The sequence below is a fragment of the Vigna unguiculata genome, chromosome 1, assembly GCF_037176805.1.
Source record: "Vigna unguiculata cultivar grain cowpea cultivar isolate G323 ecotype 2 chromosome 1, ASM3717680v1, whole genome shotgun sequence".
Taxonomy (NCBI): Eukaryota; Viridiplantae; Streptophyta; class Magnoliopsida; order Fabales; family Fabaceae; genus Vigna; species Vigna unguiculata.
In genome coordinates this window covers 21827622-21852036 of record NC_140792.1, presented here as the reverse complement: position 1 = coordinate 21852036, position 24415 = coordinate 21827622, and the positions used below count along the sequence as shown (strand labels likewise).

At 34.9% G+C, this 24415-nt stretch overlaps 2 protein-coding genes across 2 annotated transcripts; both read right to left on the bottom strand.

Moving 5' to 3' along the window:
• Positions 1-1679: 1679 nt before the first annotated feature.
• On the bottom strand, positions 1680-5451 carry LOC114178611 (protein SIEVE ELEMENT OCCLUSION B-like). The gene is made up of 7 exons (XM_028064996.2): positions 5138-5451; positions 4833-4937; positions 3856-4304; positions 3593-3699; positions 3257-3399; positions 2665-3156; positions 1680-2587 (listed from the first exon to the last, which is right to left on the bottom strand). Exons 1-7 carry the CDS (start codon positions 5348-5350, stop codon positions 1913-1915), a joined length of 2184 nt encoding a protein of 727 aa, XP_027920797.1. The 5' UTR covers positions 5351-5451; the 3' UTR covers positions 1680-1912.
• Positions 5452-12358: 6907 nt separating this feature from the next.
• On the bottom strand, positions 12359-14888 carry LOC114176822 (CCT motif family protein). The gene is made up of 3 exons (XM_028062002.2): positions 14051-14888; positions 12886-13110; positions 12359-12749 (listed from the first exon to the last, which is right to left on the bottom strand). Exons 1-3 carry the CDS (start codon positions 14789-14791, stop codon positions 12726-12728), a joined length of 990 nt encoding a protein of 329 aa, XP_027917803.1. The 5' UTR covers positions 14792-14888; the 3' UTR covers positions 12359-12725.
• Positions 14889-24415: the final 9527 nt, after the last annotated feature.

The following is a 24415-nucleotide window of genomic DNA, read 5'->3' as shown; positions in this document are numbered from 1 at the left end:
TTTGGTTAATTAGTTTTTTGCTTGATTTTAGAGGTAACAAAATGATTATGCATAGTAATATTTAATTGAGAATGTACTTTGGTTAAATTTACTATGACTAATCTACAAAGTTTTTACTTTTAATTGAGAATATACTTTGGTTAATTGTGAGAACGATAATAAATTAATTGACAATTTACATTGATTAATTTGCAAATGTACAACAATAATTAATTGAGCAATAATCTTTAGATAATTGATTATGAATCTTATTTTGAAAAAGCAGTAGAACTAATCTATTTTCTTTATCATTGTTTTTACAACTTTTCATCTTTCACCAATTTTATTTCTTTGTTTCTTATTTTATTTGACTAACCCCTTTTGTATAGTTTTTATAAGAACTAATTTGTTAGAAATCAATTTCGTGTTCGTTGGGAGACGACTTAGGGTTGACTTTACCCTTTCTATTTTGTTGGCTACTATCTTAACAATACTAACGTTGCTATAGTTTAGTAATATTAATTTGATCGCGTCAACGACAGCGTTATCACTCGGGATCTGACATAGGCTCCTCCTGATGGTAGAAGTTTAGTATTATGATCCATGGGTATGTCAACAGATTTTGAATTCATCAACCCAATTTCCTCTAAAATATCTAGCACATATTTCCTTTGAGATATAATAATACCATCTTTGGATTGTGTCACCTCAATACCCAAGAAGTATCTAAGTTTTCCAAGATGTTTGGTTTGAAACTCATTAAAAAGATATTGTTTCATTTGGGAAATGTTATGGTATTTACTACCTATAAGAACAATGTCATCAACATATGTTGTCAAGTAGATACATCTAGCACTCGAGTGACGATAAAAGACTGAATGATTTGCTTGACACCAAGTCATACCAAACTGTTAAACAACATTGTTGAATTTTCCAAACCAAGCACTGGGAGACTGTTTGAGACCATATAAGCATTTGCGAAAATGACATACCAACCCAGAAGAATCCACCTGAACAACAAATCCATGAGGTTGTTCCATATAAATCTCTTCTTGCAAATATCCATTGAGGGACGTATTTTTAACATCTAGTTGATAAAGATGTCATTGCTGAAGAGCAACCATAACTATAAAAAAAACAAAAAGAAGTCATCCTTGCAACTGGAGGAAAAGTATCACAATAATCCAACTTTGTTTGACAAACTTTGACAAAGTTTGCTTTTTAACACATAATAAAGTTTTTTCTTCTTTTTTCAAATCACATCAAACCTTTGTTTCATCTATTAAAGTCCTGTCACATATACGTTATCACAAATTTGTCAACAAAAGTTTGTTAAAAAATAATTTTCCATATTTTTAACGAGAGTACACATGTTGGTAGAACCATTAGTGATAGAGATTTTCTTCAAAAAGAAGTAAAGGTTTTAGTTTGTATTTGGATTGGATTTCTAAATCTAATGATAATGGTTTTCTTGTTTGTTCTACTTGTCAATCACATTAATTACATTTTCATTATTTTTATTTGTAATAATAAAAATATTTTAAAAATAAAACAAAACTACGCTGAAATAAGTAAGAAAATTTTGAAAACATTTTTTCTCAATTTCTATAAAAATATTAACAATATTTTTTGTCTGAATCATTTGTTATTTACAGTATTCTCTAAAAACAAAAACATGATGAAGATTGTATTACGAAAAGTTAAATGAAATTGTAACTTTATTGATCATCCAAAGTACTTACTTTATGCATACTCTTCTCTTAATGCAATAGCACAGTAACAACAAACTTCCGACAAACTTCCGACAAACCTCACCCCTCACACTTTATTACATTAATCTGTGATAAGAAGAAGAAACACATGTAGCAAACACACGGGTGTGGTTGAAATTTCAGAGAAACACAGGCAGCAATAGTGAGTGAAGAATGATTGATCAATTGGTGGGAGGAGTTACAGTGCTGACAAAAAAGTCCTCATCAATTTTTTCATCATGGCAGCACTGGAAGGTGGTGAGCACGTGCATGTTGCGGCGACACTCAGGGCACGTGAGCCTCTCTGGGATTCTCCCCATTGAATGAGAGAACTCAAATCTGCAGCAGGGACTAACAACGGAATGAACCTTGTCATAGTGATTCTTAAAAGCTGGTTCAAAGCCTTCCCTGTCAGCATGTTCTTTCCACACAGCATCATACTCCACCAGGGTTTGGAACCCGGTTGTGGCATGCCCATTGACCACAATGTGAGACCCTCTTGCCAGAACAATCCATCCACCCTGTTTGTCATAGCTGAGAAGCTTCTTGATTTCCTGCATCACATGGTCGTCATCATCGCTCTGCTTCAGTTGAAGCTTGGAGAAGAGCATACTCTGAAGACGGGTCCAGAAGAACCATATCATACTCTGCTCTGACCAGTATTGAGTGTTGAGTTTATCACGAATTATTATGTCGATGATTTTCTGCACTTGCTCCCTTTTGTTGCTTTTCCCAACATACACCATCTCTAAGGGTATTTGTGTAGCCATTGCAACCCTGCGGGCTTCCTTCACAAATCTTCTTACCCATTCAGGATCATCGCCCCCAAACAAGAAAATGTATTTTCCATCCTTTATCTGTGCAATCGGACATTGGCATTTGTTAATATCGATGACTGGCAAAAAGGAGAAAAATTGTGAGAATATGTGCTTACCCAGTTCAAAATTTCTTGATCAATGCCATCTACTAGCAATTCAAGCCTCCAGGTCTCTTCCTTCCATAGAGCTTCTTCTCTTGAACTTGTGAAAGGGTAGGCAGCACTTCCCCAAATCCACATCATGTGAATAGCATTGGGGCAAGAAACTCTCCCTTGTGGATCCAAAACCACGAGAATTGGCTTATTCTTGTACTTCCATTCGCTCTGGATGAACCAGATAACTGGCTTGCCTATCAAAGACGGATGATACACCGAGTACCATGACATGTTTTCTTGCAGGCTCTCAAACTGTTTTTTCTTTGCCTCTGTCCATTCCGAGTTTGGATCAACAATTGGGATCCAAACCAACTCATATCTACTCTCCATTCTCGGTGCATGAGCCTTCGATTCGTTGTAGATCTGTTCAAGAATCAGAAGCTCGTCCGTGGAGATCTCCATGCCTGAAAATAGAAGCAGCACATTCTTCCTTCTCAATGCCTCAAGGCTAACCTGTTTGTTTCCATTCATTATTCAAAGATTAGCATCACCAACGCAGCTTCTCATAATACTAATGCATATTGTAGGTAGTTACTGTGTTAGAAAATCAGACCCTTTTCTTGGTAACACCATCATATAGAGGTAGAATATCATCCTGTGCATAAATCAGAGCTTTCAGAACCTTCATGTTGTCAGTGTGGGGTTTTGAAAACAAATCTCGCAGCATATGGTAAGCTTCAGCATCCATCTTTTTCCCTACATTCAATGATGATATTAAGCTAGCTTCCTATCTAGAAAATTTTACTTACAAAACAGTAAAACCAATTGTTCACTATTTCCTATACGAAATTCTGAAAGTAGGAAATAAGCCAAAATGGATTTACACTCCCCATTGATATCTCAGTTCTATTTATGGATACATAGAGACAAGGAATTATAAGTGGCCTACCAATATGTTCGCGGCAACTATTTAGCAGCTGCCTGAGATGGTCAATTATGTTTTTGAGCTTGAAAATCAAAGTAGATAGCTCCCAAGCATCAGTGGATGTGAATATCCTGAAACAGTGATTTTGGTATATTAGTATGTGTCTGTGATATTAAACAAAACCCTTTCATAGGTATGAATCTAAGACACAAGGATTAATTTATAAAGAGAATTGAAAATGCTGACATGGATGTTCTAAGAAGCATGAAAACGATTGGAAAACATACTCATAGCCAAGAGTAGTGAGGCTAGTAATCTGAGCTGCGCAAGCCACAATACTTCTGATGGTCCAGTAGGAAGCAACTGGGATATAGTTGTTGGCAGTGGTGTAGGCTGTTATGTCTTGCGTAATATATTGAGATGGCAGATCATGGAACTCTATGACACACTTGGTCACCTCAACTATGATTCTAACTAGATCATTAAGGGTATCAAACCGTGGTTTCAGAGAGTTTGCATGTTCCATGATACTAGGTAGTTGCTTCAGAATTGCCATTGATTTGGCTAGCTGGTTCTTGTCATGAATTTGGGCCAGCAGCCAAAATTCACCATACGTTAGAGCAAAAGCAGCTAATGTCAGCACTATTTTCACATCCCACTTGAAGATTGTAAGCATGTCAAATATTCCAACTGTTGTGGAGTGTGCATCTACACCACCCAGAGTCTTGTAGGAAATCTGAAATTTCATGTTGGTTTTGATATTTTTAAGTTGTTCCATTGATGGAAAGACTTCCTTATGCCAATGTCTCAAAATATAGTGGTTTTTATTTTGGTTCCCCCAAATTTACAGGAAGTTACTTTTGCTCGCTCAAAATTTAAAAGTTAAGATTTTAGTCCTGGACATTAAATTGAGGGAGTAAAACAAGTTCTGTAAAACTGTTATTTTGTACTTAAAATTTAATTTTTAGAGACTAAAACCATATTTTACTAAATTTGGGGGATTAGAATGAACCCTTTTCAATCTGAAGGACTGAAACGGGTTTACCCCAAATTTCAGAGGCTGAAAAATTAAACCTTGATGGAAATTATGCATCTATGTTCTTCTGTCTATGACAGCCATGAGTCAAACATGAGGAAAATAAGGTTTCCATAGTATGCTGCAGTCCGTTTTACAAATTAAGAACAGAATATCAGGTCTTGTGATAGCCATATTAACATTTTTCAGTGATTGCACATAATAATGTTTAAGATATTTTTCTATCACCTCACAGGAAATCCTATCAATCTTAGCAGATAGAGCCTCTAGCGTGTTTGTTTGGCCAGGATGGTAGCTTCTGTCTTCCACATGATCAACACGAGCAAGGGCACCCTGAAACCAAGCATTAAATATATGATAACACTCAAATTTCTAAAATACATTTCAGTCCCTAAACAACGAGACAATGAAATGATTACTGTTTTTTGAATCCGAGGAACAAAAATTGAAAAGCTAAAAACATAATTGAATTCAGTGCCTTAAAACTTTGCTTGGCAGCTAGATAATCGACTTTTATTTTATTAGCATCATACCGTTGTAACACCTTCAGAACTCAAGGTAGAACGTATTAGAACATCCTCAACTATTTGAAGAAGGGGCCTGACATCATATTCAATCCCCTCAGGGTTATGCTCGGTCACTATTTTCTTCACCAAAACGCTGTCATCAGATATTGCAGCTGCAGGCATCATTCTTCCACCTTTTACAAATTGTTGCATAGCACCCAACTTGCCAATGCTATTCATTGTGGCTACGCAAAACAAAATGCAGATGAAAAACTCTAGTTTTGAGGCGAAGAAGATATAATAAGGCTTTGGTATTGCGTTTTGAAGTGCAATGTTATAAGCCTACATATAATAACACATCGAAAGGAATAACCGCGCCGGAATCAACTTCCTTTCTTTCCCCGTAATTTAGTTCTTGAGACGCTAGCGAGGAAGGAAGCTTTAAAGGCTTAAGCTTCTTTTGTCTCTTCGTCTTCACTTTAGTATATGTGATAACCTCTGCAGTGACAAGACAACATAAAGCTGTCGAATCTAAACCTTTTTAGTGTTTTAGGCAATGAAAGAAACCTCACCGTCTCTGAAATGAGTGTAATGTACATCAGGGAATTGTCCTACAATAGTATGTACTATTTTAAGGTGTAAAGTATGTACTATGGGTAAAGTATACATGGAATAATGATGTGGACGAAACATTCAATGATAAGAAGATCCCCAAGACCATGCTGCAAGTAATCGGGGTAAGTAGATGAACTAGATTTAGCTCTTTGGCATCTTTGTTTGGACTTTATTAGGCGGCAATGTTCACACAAAGAGAAACAACCGTATTCTAACCATGGTGGTAAGTAGAAAACGTGTTGAAGGCCGTGGGTATGGTATGCTTCCTTGCTTTGTTCCAGTTTTTCCTTGTAACTCAGTTCAGAATATTTTACGCCACAATCCCAAGGTAGAAATTAACCCGCAATAAATAAATAATAACTGCTTTAAATTTTCGAAAACATTTTTTTGACACCATCACTTTAACTCACTTTTGACACCGGTACACGTGTCAAACGGTTAGCACTGTAGTTAATTTTTTTTTTCTTTGTAAAAGTGTGTCACATGTGGGTGGTTGGAGGAAATGTAATAAGAGGATTTTTTCACTGAACTGAAAAGTGAATCCATGGATTTGAGACGCAAAAAACAATAAACATAAAAGTGTGTAAAATCCAATGCTCTGAGAGGAAGGATGATGAAGGATTGACCCCAACCAAGGATGGAGGAACATGCTTAAGAAGACTAAGCATGTTTAGAAAGAAAGTTCACTAATCCTTCATCCCTTTCATTTGTGTTTGTTATTTTTGATTCCCTAAGTTGACTTAGTTGAATCAACTTTAGTTGACTTGTTGACCTTTGACTAGGTTTGACTTGTTGACTATAGTTGACTTGACTTAAGCCAACATGCTAATTTATGTTTATTTGCTTTATAGGTTAATTAGGAGTAAGAAATCAATGCTAGGTGGCACATGGTGATTGGGGAGCATAAATGATGTGGAGGAGAGAGTAAAGCAAAGGCATAAAGCATAAAGAAAAAGGCATAAAGCAAGTGTACCTATGTACCTTTGGTCTCCTTTGTTTTTAGCACACTATGGCCACTTTTTGGAGACATATGAGACACATTCTTTGTCTCCTTTTATGCTAGAACGAAATTAGCCTTGCACACACCATAGTTAGCTCTTTTGTCTCTCATTTTTGTAACCTTATTTGACCTAGTTTCTAGAAGCTAGGGTTAGGTTTTTGTAGAGACATCCTTAGGTATCTTTTATTTGCTTAGAGGCCCCTAAACTCTTCTATATAAGGGGTGCTCCTAGACATGTAAAAGGGTTGAACATTTTGAAGTAAAAACACTCTTGTGTCTCAACCATTTGTGAGAGTTTCCTCCCTTGGGAGTGAATACTTTTAAGCCTTATCTTGCATAGCAAGTGGCGGCATACATCCACTCATCTTCAAGGTTGTCATGGCTTCTAGCCTAGCCTTGTAGTGGCGTGCTTCTCACATTTTTACCATTTCTTTCCTTTCCATTTTATGTTTTCTTCTTCCTTTAATTGTTCTTGGTTTTCTATGGTTTATGTGCTTTCCATTTCCTTTTTGTTTTGAATCAATCCATCATCTTCTTCTCTTGAGCTTTGTGAAAGGAACCTTCACATCTAGATAGCTTGCTATCTTAATGTCCAGTGGGGATTTCACTTAGCTTTCTTAATCAACTCACACCATATTCAATAATCTTAAAAAAAGGAACAAGATAATCCTTCATCAGAGAACTTTCATCGTTTTCGTCTACCGAAGTTCGCTGGAGAATCGAACGTCGTTTGCGTGTAGTGAAGTTCGCCGGTGGATATCGTTTTCCTTCCATTTCTAGTTTGTGTGAGTTACTTTGTAAAGGTGTGGTCTTTGGTTGACAAAGCATATGTCAACAATTTCCCGATCGTTGTTATTGTGGAGGAGATTGTGGTTTTATAGTGAGTTAACCGTATGCTTTTTATTTTGGTTTGCGTCATTGTAGAGGAGAATCGTGGAGAGGAATTCGTAAAAGTGGTGCCTTTCGTATACACAGGGAAAAGAAGGTGGAAAAGAAGGTGGAGTAACATAATTTCCAGCAAGTGGTTGTTGGACGACATTGGTATGGTGAGTATTATTTTTGTCCATGGTTGTTTGTGGTTTGGTAGTGTGTAGTATATGCTTCCATTGTTGACCCGTTATGGATGTTTTTCAAAGGTGTGGGCTTTGTAAGGGAAAGCATACAAATTTGCTAGCAATGGCCAACCTAGAGTACAGAGGTTAAAGATTAAAACAATTTTGTGGCCACCTCGACCAACGATTCCACCAATGCCACAAATTTGTTCATCTGTTTCCAATCAAGTTCTCATTAGTGTGATATGTTTTTATAATGTTATTCTTTTTCATTTTGGTTTATTTGTGGGATAGTGATTGAAAAAATTCAAAGTGCAGCTATGTAGAAGTTTGTAATCAAAGATTGTTTGACATGTTTTTTATCGTGAAATATGGTCTTGAGGAACTGTGATTTATGTAAGGTGTTATAGTTTGATGTTTTTGGAATGTTGGGTGCAAAGCACTTTAAGTGGACGGTTGATTTCGTTACTTAAGTTATATTTGTACATTGTAAGTGTTATAGTGATGTTTGGTGTGATGTTTCGTTTGTGTGTAGGTGCGTTTGGTTTAGCTCCAAATGCATTGTTTTTTAAGAGTTCTTGGGATTTTGCTTATTGATTTGGTTATTGGCTATGTTTGAATATGTTGATTTGGTTATTGATTTGGTTGTTGTGTTGATTGAATATGTGAACTTATTATAATTGATGTGGTTATTTGTTCTTAAAATTTTGTGTCACTAAATACGAATTGATTTCCATTGGCCAGTGATATTTGAAGTTAGTGAATTGAAGTGTTGGAATTCATGGCTGTTAATAATGCAATTAATGAAAAGGTTGGTTGAATTTGCTATTGGTGTTTGTTGTGCGTTTGATGTACCAAGTAATGGGAATTCGTTTGTTTATACATTATTTATGTTTGTGGTGTATGATAGGCTCGGCTGCGTACTTTTTGTTATACAAAGTACATTGTCGAGATGAATGGGTTGATCTTGGACAGCCACCGTGCAAGGATTGGAGATACACCATTCAAATGGTGTTTGCATATTGATAAAGCATTACCAACACTTTTATGTTTACTTTTTTTTCCCTCTCAAACCCATGGGTTCATTTTTCAGTTCAGTGAAAAAAATCCTCTTCTTACATTTCCTCCAACCACCCACACGTGACACACTTTTACAAAGAAAAAAAAATTAACTGCAGTGCTAATCGTTTGACACTTGTACTAATGTCAAAAGTGAGTTAAAGTGGTGGTGTCAAAATAACGTTTTCGTTAAATTTTTAGTCTCAACATGGATGATCTCTCTATACTTGGCAGAGAGATTAGTAGCAATATTACATTAAAGAGAATTAATTTAAAACCAAAGCAAGATTTTTTCTTTTACCCTATGTTTTCTTTACACATAATGAAACAGAAGAAAATAGAAAGGTGAGGAAATGAAAAGTAATATATAAATATTAATTTTTACCGGTTGTTTGATAAGACAAACAAAGAATGAGAATAGTTATTTTTGTGAGATCTATTCGATCAATCAAGCACACAAAAATTTCTCTAATTCTCTTCTTATTTTGTGAGAACATCATTTTTTCTTCTTTCTTATTTATAAACTAAAATTGATTATTACTTTATCAAATGCAATTTATTTGCAACATCTCGCTTAGAGTTTTATTATCACTACATGTCTCTAATGAGTATTGTCTAGTAGATCGTAAGATGCATAATTTTTTTATACATAATAATATATTTATGATGAGTGCAAATTTAAGCACTCGATTAACTTTTGACCTTAGCTTCTTATTTGATTTTTGTGCATTAAAATATTATTTTATTTAAAATTTATTTCAAGATAGCTATATAGAGTTTGAGATATAAAAACAAATTAAAAATAATATTTCAGTTGTATAAATATTCTTTAGATATTCTGAGGTGTTTTGATTACTTGAAGCTAAGTTTAAGTTGATGGATTAACTAAGCTGTAAGAAATTAAGACAAACACTGCAAGAAAAAGAAAAAACGACATATAAGAAGTGAAAAATGAAGAAAATGAAGATATCATATCAATATAGATATGAAGATATCTTCAGTATCTTCCCAAATCTGATTAAATCTTATCACATATTTTCAAATCTCTTCAACAACAAATAATATCATAAAGATATCATAATTATATAGATATGATTTGTGGAGATTTCATCAAAAGAAAGATAATTTGATCAACAAAAATTGTAGAAATTGGGAAACACAAAGGATACATTATTAGATTAAGACCTTTTTGTTAGCCAAATTCGACCAACCTTCGTCTTCATACCCTTTCCATCTTTTTTCACGTTCAACATAAACTTGGCCAAATTTAAGCCCCTAAATGGTTCCTAAAATTAAAATATGTGTTATGGGTAAACACTAAAGTAGTTAATGGATGTGTCCATCAAAGCTTTGTGAATGAGTTATTAGTAAACGCTCAAGCAACTAGCAAATGTGTGCCCATCTAAGCTTAATAAATATGTTATGGATGAATGCTCGAGTAGTTGATGGGTGTGTGTGTCCATCCAAGCTTAATAAATATGTGTTAAGGATAAATGCTCAAGTGGCTAGGGAATGTATGTCCATTTGAGCTTAATAAATATGCGTTATAGGCAAAGGCTTAAATAATCGGCGAATGTGTGCCCATTCGAGCTTAATAAATATATGTTATGGGTAAACAATTAAGTAGTTTATGGATGTATGTCTATTTGAGCTTAGTAAATATGTGTTATAGGTAAACACTTAAGTAGTTAGCAAACATGTGTCCATCCATGCTTAATACATATGTTACTAGTAAATGCTCAAGTAGTCTGCATATAAATTGCCATCTAAGTTTAATCGTATTAGCTAGCTTATGCGTCATCATCTTAGCTTAATTGAAGCAGTTTTTGAGTATGTGTCATTCCATGTTCTTTGCAACAATTTGCCACTGAGTTTTTTAAGTTCTTGTGCTATACTCTATAGTGAATCCACTATGCAATAAGGGTCATCCCAATTTGGACCAATTTGCCTCCATGGTTATCTTGATTCATCAAATGCGTGTCAAACTAAGTCTCCTTTATAATGGCATGTTCTTGGGCATATGGATTGCAATGTTGTGTTTCTTGGTCTTTTTTGTAATTTCTTCCTTTGCCCAAGCTTCTTCTCATACCTTATCTAGGAGGTTTAGATCGACTTGTTCGTTTTCATCATTATAAACTTCAAAGTTTTGTTTTGTTAGAGGCTTTTCCAAGCTTAACAAGAATCATAGCATCTACTCCATATACGAGTTGGGAAGGTGTTTCTTTTGTCGATGATTGGGGAGTGGAATGATATTTTGATAGTATACTTGGAATCGCAATAGTCTAGAGGCCTTTGGCTTGGTCAAATTTTTTCTTCAACTAATTTAATACAACATTGTTTGCTACTTCAGTTTGACCGTTGGTTTGTGGATGCTCTATCGAAGAGACTTGATATTTTGTCCAAGATGCTCGAAAAATTGTTTTAAACCTTTGTTAATAAATTGTCGACCATTACCAATGACAATAGAATAGGGTAAATCATGCTTGCAATGTTTGCATATGACATTCTTCCAAAAGAACTATCGCATTTATTATGCAATGATAGTTGCTAAAATAATTGATCACCGCCATTCAAATTTGTAATGACCTTTAGCGAATAGGAACAGTCTGAGTATTTTCATTTCCCATGTGCTAAAGGGCTAAGAAGTAACAATTATTCCACTTTTATCATTTGCATTATTTTTTTAATAAATGTATGGTATCTTTTTTATCATTTATATTATCTATAATGTCTAAGTGATGTGTTCTTAGTGTTTGTTTTCAAACAATCTCGAACCAAATCACTTTATATATTATTATTCAGTATTGTTCAATTGCTCTTTTTTTTTCTATTCCTAGAGTTAACATTCATACAACAATTTTAAAGATTTTGAATAAAATAACATATAAGACAATAAAACGACTAAGGGTAACAATATTATTTGATAGAGGAAATTCTATTTATAGAATATGCCTCACTAAAATTTTGTTCAGAAATTTTTTTTTTAAAACCAAAAGAAAAAAAAAAAGTAACATCATTCTCATCCATGATTAACACTCATGGTATAGGAAAAATGAGAAATATTGAGTATATACTAAATATATGAATCGAGTGTTTACTCCTTATATTTACAAGTTTTTATTCTCATGAATAAAAATGTATTTGTATATTAAAGAAGTTATGTTATGAACATAATCCATTACTCTATCACGAAATACTATTTATATCCTGAATATATTAGATATTGAATTATTATATTATAAGATATTATCTCTAAATTTCTTGCAGATGTAATAAAATATAATAATCAATTAATATATTACGGACATTATTTAAAAATATCTTGAAAATATTTTAAAATATTTTAAATAGGTCTTCTAATATCTCGGAAAGTAATACAAAACCCTCAAAAAGAGATACTCATTAATGTTGATTATTTTATTTGATTAAATGTCAAAATATAAGGGTTGAATCACACATCATATACTTTCACCTAGAGCCTACCCTTGGTGTGACTATGGTTCAGTTTCCAGTACCACAGTATTTTAGTCTGATGTTCCAAATATTTAATTTTGTGTGACTACGTTGGAGTCTTGAGAGCAAGCTATACACTTTTTGTTGTTGTACTTGTACAACATGCTTGACTGTTTCTAAAGCCTTAGATTGATATCAAACACATCGTAACACTTTCTCAAACTCCTTCAATCAAAGGTCTAGAAACTGTCCCTTACATGTTGCGCCAGTACCCAAGTTGAATATACATTTTCATATTTGTACCACTGGGATTTTACATTGCATAAACTTATCTACAACATTTTCACCAAGGAACCATCCCAGACATGAAAAATTCTTCCAACGCTGTAATATCACAACACTCTTATTACCAACCGTCCCAAACCTTCCGCACTTCTCATTCCCTCTTCACAAATCGTCCCTGCAAAATGTACCCAAAAGAAATCCATTTTACAAGAGTTTAGGATTAACAAGTTTCTTACATTGCGTGCATCATGAAGTGGCATCGCAATTGAACAGAAACAATCAACAGTAAAAATGAGAGAAGGGAATAGTACCTTCATCCTGGGTCGTTTTTCAGCATTGAGTTTGCGAACCTCATAACGGATTTTCTTAGCGAAGAGTCTGCTTTGTCTCTTCTCCTTATATCTTTGAACACTTGCCTCTCTCTGCCCCAACTTCCAACCATTTTCTTCCTTCACATTCGTCTTCATAGCCCCACAATCTTCAGTTACATTCCATGTGTTCCCAACCACACCATTCCCCCAACCATCCCATGCAACCTGTTCAAAAACCAACTCATCAATTTAATTACTACAACAATTTCTCTAGTGCCTAGTTTACACCCCTTTACCAAAAACTTTACCCAAAAAAGGTACCAATACAAATCGATTCCTCGATCACTACAGAATTTAACTAAGGCACAATCTAACAATCAAATAAATAAAGAAGCTAACTCTTCAGACTCGGCCACCACATCTTACAAACAAATCAGTCACATACATAAAGAAGCCTCTTTTTTTTATTTTTATTTCAGTCAATGATGTCTCAAACTATAAACAGCGCTACATATGTATTATATTTCTAACATTATTTCTCTATATCTCCCGATCTAACCTAACATTACCCATTTTCCAACTTTTGATAAAACATTAACATAAACTAAAAATGGGGCTCATAGTTTTTTTGAATCCCAAAAATTGAAACTTCCGCCTTTTGTTCCGTTAACTATCAACTGCCCAAATTTGCAGGAGTCCAACATTTTTTTGTACACAAGAGTCTTAAATTTGAATGAATTCACCCAAATTTAAGTTTAATGAAATTGCAAAGCACAAATTAATTCTAAAGAAAGTAAAAAATATCACCAATGGCATCCATCTAATAAGAGTCCCAACTCGAAACCCATGTCTTCCGCATCTAAGATGTTCAATGTCTAATAAGAAATTGAAAAATAAAATACTTAAAATCAAATCAGAACACATTAATAAATAAAAAATATATATATACGCCTTTTAGATTTGAATAAAAAGTTCTTTCAAATCTATGTCATGATTCTGAAAAACTGTTGATACCACTTGTCTTTAAAAAAGAAAAAGAAGAAAAAAAAAATGAGAAGTAAGGGTTTTAAAAGTGAAGACAAAAATCAATCAATAAATGGGAATTTTACATAGACAAAAGATAATTATTAAGCCATAGAATATTTGAGAGTGGAGAGAAAATTACATGGGGAAGGAACGCATTATGAAGGAGGAAACCATTGAGGAAGTCAGGGACAGTGTGTGGGCCTCCCTCCCCCGCGACGTATAGGGAACCTTTATCAGACCAAGCATTCAATATCCCCTGGTGATCCAGCTTCAAGGACAACAATCCAAACGACGTTGTCGTTGTCGTTGTCCCCATCATGCAATAACTCGTCACTTCCTCCATCGTCTCCTTCTTCTCCTCCACCACCTCCGAATAGCACACCCACCGTTCCTCGCTCCCCTCCTCGCTCTCCCTCCGCCGCATCGCCTTCCTCACCAGCCAATTCCCCGCGTCCTCCGCCGGACACGTCAGCGCCGACAGCGATCCCTCTGTAGTTGCCGAGGACGGCGACATCGAATCCTCCTCTAGTAGCCCCGTCAGCGTTGCCCCGCCCTCCGCGCTGAAGAGCAGAGCCACGTTCTGCTCCTCCTGCATGTCATGGTGCTCCGGATGCAGAGGGAAGAGGTTGAGCTGCGGCTGCTGCAGGGCCTTGGGCTTGGGCTGGGAGTCCATGTTCTTGGGCTCCGATAGCTGAAGACGCAGGCTAAGGAACTTGGGCCTCCGCGTCTTGGTCCGGTTCCCGCGGCGGTGCGGCTTAAGCGACGAAGAAGACGAAGAGGAGGAGGAAGATGAGTGATAACGCTTCGTGGGTTTCCGTGTCCTCTTCATAATAGAGGTTGTTTGAATGTCTGGAGAAGAAGGACTGTTCTTGTTGCACATCACTGAATGAATGCGCACACACCAAAACACAAACACTCACTCAACGCTCTCTCTTTCTCCGTTGGAGTTTCGGTTTCTCACTCTTGGGAAGGCAAGAAAAAGTGAGCGAAAAGGTAAGGACTTTTTCCATAGGTGGGACAGGGACGAATGAAGGGATGATGTGACGTGTTTCCCGTTGACACGTGGAGCCTTCTTATTGGCCCCCGCGGTGGATTCTATTGTTATCTGGATTTCGTTTTTGGAAGAGATGAGGAGATAGATTGGGTTTGGAGCGAATTGGTGCAAGTGTTAAAAAGTAAAAAGCTTTTCTATCCTTATTGGCACTCTAGATTACACCCTCCACCACTGTTCATTAATTCCAAATTTTTCCTTATTTTTACAATCAAAAGAAGCTCTTGGAAGAGTCTCGATGGACACGTCTACATAAATGATAATGCCACACATGAAACTAAGAAACGTAAATAAAATAAAAATATTCTTAGATTTAAACATATAAAATATCATCGTTAACACTTCACATAATCTGCTTACAGGAAGAAAGTAATTTTAATATTCATGGATTATTCACATGTCTAAAATATTTACTGTTGAAAGAGTAGCTAATGATGATTAGGTGACGAGATTAGGATACGTCAAATTATATTTAAATGGGATGTTTATTAAAATATAGTTGTTGAAAAGTTTGAGTTAACATTTACAACATTTAAATTATTGTTTAATGTTGAGATGTTATAATCTCCTCCTGTTTGAACTGTTATCGCTGCCATTATTATATAGATATTAACTTGATATTGGTGGAGCTGGGTAAGAGAGAAGTCATGTGACTTGAATAATGAAGCATTTGATAAATGAATTTGTTTGCATGCAATTAGGGAGATAGAGATAAAGAGTTTACAGAGCAAGTGAGCAGGATTTGCACGAGAAAGTGCATGGAGGGTCCCACCATCACATCCTTTTCCCTTTACCTTTTGGTTTGCTTGGGTACCCAGCAGCCACCCGTGTACAAAACAACACTTGATATGTGTCACAACACCATTCACAAGTATCTTCCATTGACTTCTCTTATTATTTAATAAGCTACACAGTTTTATCATACGTAAATTTACATGCATAGATGTTTTTAATTATTTTACTATTATTGAGATGAAATAGGGATGCAGGTTTCGTTTCTCACATATATATAAGCACTAAAAGAATACTAGTTATGAAACACCACACCAAATTCATGGCAAAGAAAAGCAAAATAAAAAACCTAACTTTACGAAATGCAGGTAAATAATATTTATTACTGAGTATACCGTACAAATACATCTCCATAATCTAGGTTGGGATGTACTCACTAATAGACGGTTAGGACCAAACCATTTCTGTCCGGACAAGATCATATTCATAATATCATTAATGAATGTTGGGGCATAATTAAGCTAAAGCAAATTAGTAAAATTAATCAAGATAGATCACATGGACCAAATCGTCCATCTAGGTAAAATTTTATAATTGTAGTATAAATAGTATAATGCAAGGTAAATTAATCACGTATAGTATTTACACTTGGCTGACTTGAACGTTAGAGTGTTTTCTGAAGGCACAATCTCGTTATGGCTTGGAAAGGACAATATTTAAGGAGTTACTGACTTGTGAAAGTTTGGAGATTAGAGTACGTAATGATTATGACTAGTGAATATCTTTACAGAGTATAGTTGGTTCTACAAACAAGAACAGTTTTTGTGCCCACCGTTGGGGCCAACATATATTTTGTGAACAAAAACGTTATATGGTGTCTAGTAAGAGAAAGATGGTTGGAGCAAAGGTAGTAGGACTAGAACCTTCCTCAACTTACATAGCCACTAAGTATAGATGAAAAGGCAACAAAAGTTTGTAGAGTTCAAGAAGAAAAGTGTTAAAGAGATGGATGCTTTAAGGCAAGAGAACACTAAGCTAAGAAGGAAGATAGAGGCTAACAACAAGGAATAGAAGAAGAAAAACACTGAGAACACAACTTCAGTGCACAAATGATGTGAACCCCATTTGCACAAGGGTTGACTTAGGATCTTTAGGGTTAGAACCTTGTAGGAAACTTGGAAAATTAGTGAAAAGGTAAACATGAAAGTGACTGAAATTTCAGTTTGGATAGTAATTTAGAATCGTCGATATCTCGTGGTATAAAACTCCAATTGAGGTGATTTCAAAATGATGTGAAAGTTCACGTTCTGAACTTTAGTTTAGGATTAAGAATAACTAATTTTGGATTAGTAGAATGAGAGTTATGACCACGAGATAAATCTGAGCATAATTGAGTTTTCTTTTTGAAAATTGGGTGAAGAAGAAAGAATAAAAGGTGAATATGAAAGGTGGAAGGAAAGAATTGTTGTAACTAACTGACAAATCACAAGCAAAATGGTACTTCTTGAGGCGTGTAAAATCACTACTCTTAAGGACTTATTCGCGGTGTGTTGCGCAAGCCCCCCAGGATACAACAAGAACTTCTCGGATCTTCCGAGGATCTCAAAACTAGCAAGAAAGTACTCTTTAAAGAGTATTTAACCCAGATAGTAGAAGAAATAAATATGAGAGAGAAGAGAGCTTGAAGAATAAAGGAGAAGAATGAGAGATAGTGTGTTTTGGAGAGCACCAAAGCCACTTATTTATAGGTGTTAAGGAGTGAATGGAATGGGCTGAAATCCCATATTCCTCACCTAACGTTCAAAAGCAGATTTGCAACGTATATGGGTAGCCATGAATCATAATCATTGCAAGAATTATGGAATCAAAACTGAAGAATCTTTGCACCACAAGCAAAACTACTGCAGTGGAAAAATTAAATGTTGGAGGCAACGTTCAAAACTTTTGCAATAACCACTAGTATTATAACAATCCCCCACATATTGCAAAAGATAAGGAAAAAGAAAGAAGAGAAAAAAAAATTGGGTCTCATATAAGATGTAATGCGTCGTAGCTGGTATAGCAAGCTATATGAACCAGTCCTAGACAGATAAACTTAACAAACAGTGTAGTTGGTATAGCAAGCTATATGAACCAAATACACTTGATGTGTGTTAGTGGTTTATCAATCACAATACACCCCGACAATCCTTGTTGTTAATGATGTGTTGCACTTACTAGGCCATGCGCGTGCCCGGTATTCATGAGTGCTCTAGAGATCATGCCAAGATCTCATACAAGAGGCCCCACTTGACACTCATATAGGTAATTTCATCAAGTGTATGCTGCAAATCATACACCACTCGTAAGGGACATGAAAATCACTAAAACTTTGTTTAAACTAAAATTCTTACACCACATAGCATTTTAATTTTACAAAGTTTAACCTCTCAATAATGCAGCCTTTAGCACTTTCACGCATACCATAGGAATGGACATAATTGATTTAAAATAAATTTAGTGTTATCAAAACTAACAAGTGACTTGTTTTACCCATATGAACCTTATTCATGGGATCTCCAATCACAAAGGTTGGGTTACCATTACTTGTTTGTTTGCAAGTGGCTTAAGTCCCATTCCCCTCGATGTTTCTAAAATCATATTTCTTCCTAGGGGTTTTGTCAGGGGATCTACTAGATTCTGTTCTGACTTCACATAATCAATGGAAATAGTTCCACTCTTTAGCAACTGTTTAACTAGATTATGTCTCAATTGTATATGTCTATTCTTTCCATTATAGTTTTTGTTTTTAGCTATAGTTATTGCCGATTCGCAATCACAATGTATAGATACAAATGGGGTTGGTTTCATTCCTAGAGGAATGTTTGCTAAAAAGTTTTTCAACCACTCAGCCTCACTATCAGCCATTTCGAGAGCAACAAACTCAGATTCCATTGTTGATCTTGCAATAATTGTTTTCCTAGCTGATCTCCATGTAATCGCACCACCCCCAAGTGTGAATACATAACTACTAGTGAATTTTGTCTCATCTGAATCAGAGATCCAGTTAGCATCATTGTACCCTTTTAGTACAACAGGAAATCCACTATATTCAATGGCATAATCCATCGAACCTCTTAAGTATCTCATAAGCCTTCCAAGTTCATCCCAATACTCTTGATTAGGAAATTGAGTGTATCTACTCAGTCTACCTACTACATAAGCAATATTAGGTCTTGAAAAGCTCATTAAGTGCAATAAGCTCCCAATTATCTGGGCATACTGAGGTTGAGAAACATATTATCCTCTATTTTTCATTAATTTAGAGTTAGCATCATAAAGGGTACTCACTGGTTTAAAGTCATAATATCCAAACTTCCTAAGAAGTTTCTCAATGTATTGTTCCAGGGATAGTAATATACTATCTTCCTTCTTTACGATTCTAACACCTAAAATCACATTGGCTTCACCCATGTCTTTCATTTCAAACTTAGATCCTAGAAACAATTTAGTTCTAGAGACTATATCAATGCATGTACCAAAAATTAACATGTCATCCACATACAAACATATAATGACACATTCACCATTTTTAGATTTAAAGTACACACATTTATCAACATCATTAGGTGAAAACCCATCACAAAGTAACACATTATCTAGTTTTTCATGCCACTGTTTTGGTGCTTGTTTTAACCCATACAAAGATTTTAAAAGTTTGCATACCTTATTTTCTTGACCAGGGACAACACACCCTTCAGGTTGAGTCATATAAATTTCCTCCTCTAATTCACCATTCAGAAAAGCAGTCTTAACATCCATCTGATGTATCACTAGCTTATGAGTAGTCGCTAGAGCTAACAAAACTCGAATAGAGGAAATCCTAGTCACAGGGGCAAAGGTATCAAAATAATCTATGTTGGGTTTCTGAGTAAAAACTTTTGCTACTAACCTTGCCTTATATTTATCTATGGATCCATCAGGGTGATACTTTTTCTTAAAGATCCACTTACAACCAATGGGTTTTTCTCCTTTTGGCAAATCTACTAAGGTCCAAGTATTATTTTTCTCAATTGATTCAATTTCAGTCCTAATAGCCTTATCCCACTGTTTTGCATCAGGAGTACTAGTAGCCTCTAAAAAACTTGTTGGATCATTTTCAACTAGATAGATATAAAAGTCATCTCCAAAGGAAGTTTCCTTCCTCTATCTTTTACTTCTTTTCAAACCCTCACACATGGCATCACTATTATTATCTATAGGTTGTTTAACTCTATCACTAACCTTTAAAGGAAATCTATGTTCAAAAAATTCAACATTTTTTGTCTCCACAATAGTATTATGTTCAATCACATCACTTTTAAGAACAAGAAACCTATAGGCAAAACTATGTTCAGCATAACCCAAGAACATACAATTAGAGGTTTTGGAGCCTATTTTCCTTTTCTTAGGATCAGGTAACATTACTTTAGCTAGGCACCCCCACACTCTTAGATATTTAAGATTAGGTTGATAGCCTCTCTATAACTCATAGGGAGTTTTACCCGTTTTCTTATGAGGTATCCTATTTTGTAAAAAAACATGCAGTAAGAAGGGTTTCTCCCCAAAGGTTATCAGGTGCACTAGAACTAATAAGCATGGCATTCATCATTTCCTTAAGAGTTCTATTTTTCCTCTCAGCTACTTCATTAGACTCAGGTAGATATGGTGGGGTTACTTCATGGATAATACTTTCTTTCACACAAAAGTCATTAAACAACACATATTCACCACCTCTATCTGATCTAATCCTCTTAATTTTCTTATTCAATTGATTTTCTACTTCTGCTTCACATCAAAGGCTTCATCCTTACGTTTGATTAAGTACACTTTGGTGTATCTAGAATAATCATCTATAAAGGTTACAAAATAATTTATACCACCTCTAGACATGGTTTGTTTTAAATCAGCTAGATCAGTATGAATTAACCCTAACAATTTTGTTTGACGTTCTACAGGATAACATGTTTTCTTAGTTATTTTGGATTCTACACATACATCACATTTACCACTTTGCTTATCATGCATATTAATTAATTCTAGTCGTTGCAATTTCATAACATACGAGGAATTCACATGTCCTAATCTAGCATGCCACATATCATATGAGTCAACGATATAAGTGTAAGACCCGTGAAATTAATTAATTAAATAATTAATTAATTAATTAATACGGGTAGTGGAGGCCTTTATGGCATTAAATGTTGATGAAGGTGACGTGGAAAAGTACTAGCTCAAGTGGTTGAGAGTACTTGATTGTGTGAGAGAACTTGGGTTCAAGTCTTATATAGGCCAATTGGGTGTTGTTTAATTATTGTTGTTTTTAATAATATGATTGAACATGTTGAATGATAATAAAATTATTGAATTATATTAGTTAGCAAGAAACATGAATTAGCTTGATGGTTTAACATTGATTTGACATTGGCATGGTTGTGGGTTCAAACCTTGGTAGGACCAAAATAAACTTTCTTTTTGCCAATTTTAGTTTTGGGCATGAATGTGAAGGGGCAAGGGAAACCCTAGCTGAAGGAGCAGCCAAGAGGAGCTGAAAAACAGCCCATTATGATTCATTGAATGGTAATTACCCTTAACAACGAAATTGGAGAGTGTATGGTGAGATTGAGCGCAACAAGCGACTGAATTGGAGGAAAGCTTGAGGCAAGTCATTGGTGATCAAAGGGACAACCAATTTCTCAAACTTTAATCAAAGGAATCCAAGTTAGGGGAGCTCCTTTATGTGTGTATATGCTCTGTAAATGTTTTCATAATTATACTGCATGTATATGATGACTCTGCGTGATCAAACATCCGTTTGTTTTGTGTTTCTGGAAAAATTCCCAGAAATCGCCTAGCGACTTTGAGTGTGCTGTCAGGCGATGCATGAGTGTTAACCCAATTTTGGGTTTTGTTGAGTTGAGCCGCCTAGCGGCAAGGGCGAGCCCGCCAGGCAACACGAGCTGGAGCTGTTCTGCGTGGTTCTTTGATTTTATATGATTTGTTGGGTTTTCTAGATGGTTTATGTGTATGATATAATTCATGAAATGCGTGGAATTCTTGAATGATTTAGAATATTGGTATATGCGTATGTACATTGATGATTGAATGGCATGCGTTCACTTGCGGTAATTTTGTTAGGGTTTGGGGAGATGGTTTTAAATTCATTCTTGAAGTATAATTAGGGGGAAATTAATATTGTATGATTTTAATGTGAGTGGATGAAGAAAAGAAATATAAAAGTTGGTATGAGTTCAGGTAGTATTGATTGAATTACGAATTCAGAATATTGGGTCACATGGTTGCTGCGAAGGAAAAATCTGGGCTAGTCCAGATTGCTATGTGTCGCCCGACAGTGAGAATGTGCCGCCAAACGATGGGCGGGGCAGTAGAGTTAAGTGTTGTATTGAATAGTTGTATGCAGGTTGGGGTCTGTGAGGGTGAGGGACAAAATTATACAAAAAGATAGTAACGATAGAAACGATAGTAAAGATAGTACACTTGGGAAAAATTGGTATATGAATAGGTTGAATGATGCAAGTACTAGGTTAGATGGAATAACTTTAATTGGGTGTGAGAAACATTGTTTGGTTGAATAAACTTCTTGTGTAATACTGTTATAATTGGCACTCAAGAGCTGTGATATAGATTAACTGAAATTGGCAAACTGTAGGAGGAACTATCAGTACGGGTTCCATGGGTTGATGAATTACCAAGGGGGTTAACATGCACTAATAGGCAATTGAATGAAATCATGATTACTTACATGATATTTAAGTATATGCATGACTTGGATTGTGAAACCATGAATTGTGATGTGTTGTAATACTGTTATGGGAAATGGTTTGAGGTTATTCAAGTATTAATGTACGAAAGTCTGTGTACAACTGTAATGAGGTTATTCAATTAGATATTAAAGGCCCAAATAAATTATTAGTGGCCTTTACATTTTATAATAAAGATCATTTGCAAGATCATCACCTCTGCTATCATCTAGGGTCTAGAACTTTTAAAGTTCTCTTCATTCTCAACTTTTCCTTCTTAAGTTCATTTCTTTTTTTTTTCAGCCATTCAGATTTATTACTTTATGACTTTCTTTGTATTTTCAAATTTTGGCTTTTTTTCTATTGAAACGTTTTTTCACTTAATTGAGTCTCTGTAATGGCCTTGCAATTCTTGACATGTTGATGGAATGGTCATTGATTTTCATGTGCTTTCATATCAAGGCCCTCTCCGATGGAATGGTCATTGATTTCATATGTCTATATCAAGACCCTCTTCGATGGAATGGTCATTGGTTTTCATTTGCTTTCATATCGAGGCCCTCTGCAAAGCAATGGTCATCGATCTTTCATATCAAGGTCCTCTCCGATGGAATGGTCATTGATTTCATAAGTTTATATCAAGACCCTATTCAATGGAATGGTCATTGATTTTCATGTGCTTTCATATCGAGACCCTCTGCAAAGCAATGGTCATCGCTCTTTCGTATCAATGCCATCTCCAATGGAATGGTCATTGATTTCATATGTCCAAATCAAGACCCTCTTCAATGGAATAGTTTGATTTTAATGTGTTGTCATATCGAGGCCCTCTGCAAAGCAATGGTCATCGATCTTTCATATCAAGGCCCTCTCCGATAGAATGGTCATTGATTTCGTAGGTTTATATAAAGGCCATCTTCGACGAAATGGTCATTATTTTTCTTAATGTTTGCATTAATGTGGTTTCTTTTTTGAGCCTGGATGAAATTAATGTTTCTGTTTTTTCTTATATTTTACTTTGATGATATGAAATTGACTAATTTTTTGTATCATCTAGTAAGATCTAAGAAAAGAGGGGCAGATATCAACACCCAATTTCGTTCGGGTGAAATAACATTGTTTTTTTTTAAAAAATATATATATAAAATAAAATAAATAAATTAAATTAAATTAAATTAAATTAAAAGTAAAATAAAATAAAATAAAAAATATATATACATATTCAAAACTAAGTGTTAAGTAAATTAAAAAGAGAAAGAAAAGAAAGAGAAATAAATTGTTAAAAAATAATAATAATAATAATAAAAGTTTTTTATTTATGATTTTAAGCGTTGAGTAAAATAATTTTTGTTTTTAAAATAATATAATAATTTCGTTTTTAATTAATTGATAAAATTCAGAATTCAAATATTAAAATTTGAAAATAAAAACGTTTTCAGGAATGGAACAATTTACCTTATTCATATCTCAACTTCTACTTTAAACTCCTACTAGTGACATTTTTTTTTTAGATATATTGGATCATGGTAAAGGAAAAAGGGGATCGCTCATCATTCACAAAAAAATGATTTTTCTTCCTTCTTTTTGGGTTATACATCTCTGCTAGTAAAAACAAAATTTTGGGATTCTCTTCATTGTGTCAATAGCAACAATGGAAATGACACATGTTTTATCATAAATGGAGTGCTGAAACCAAAAGGGTATATAGGGGATATTCAACTTTCATTCAGAATCAAGAGCAATTAAGGTACATGTAGTTTATTTAACTTTGCTATGATGCCCTTGTTCCTTGAGTTAGGGATGTATTAATTGCATGAAGATTGTGGGAGCAAAATCAACTTTCTTAATCTCATTCTATAAGATGATTAATTAACCCACCATATAAAACTAAAAAGTGACGGTAAATAAGAGTTGGGGTTTAGGAATTCAAGTAAATTAGAGT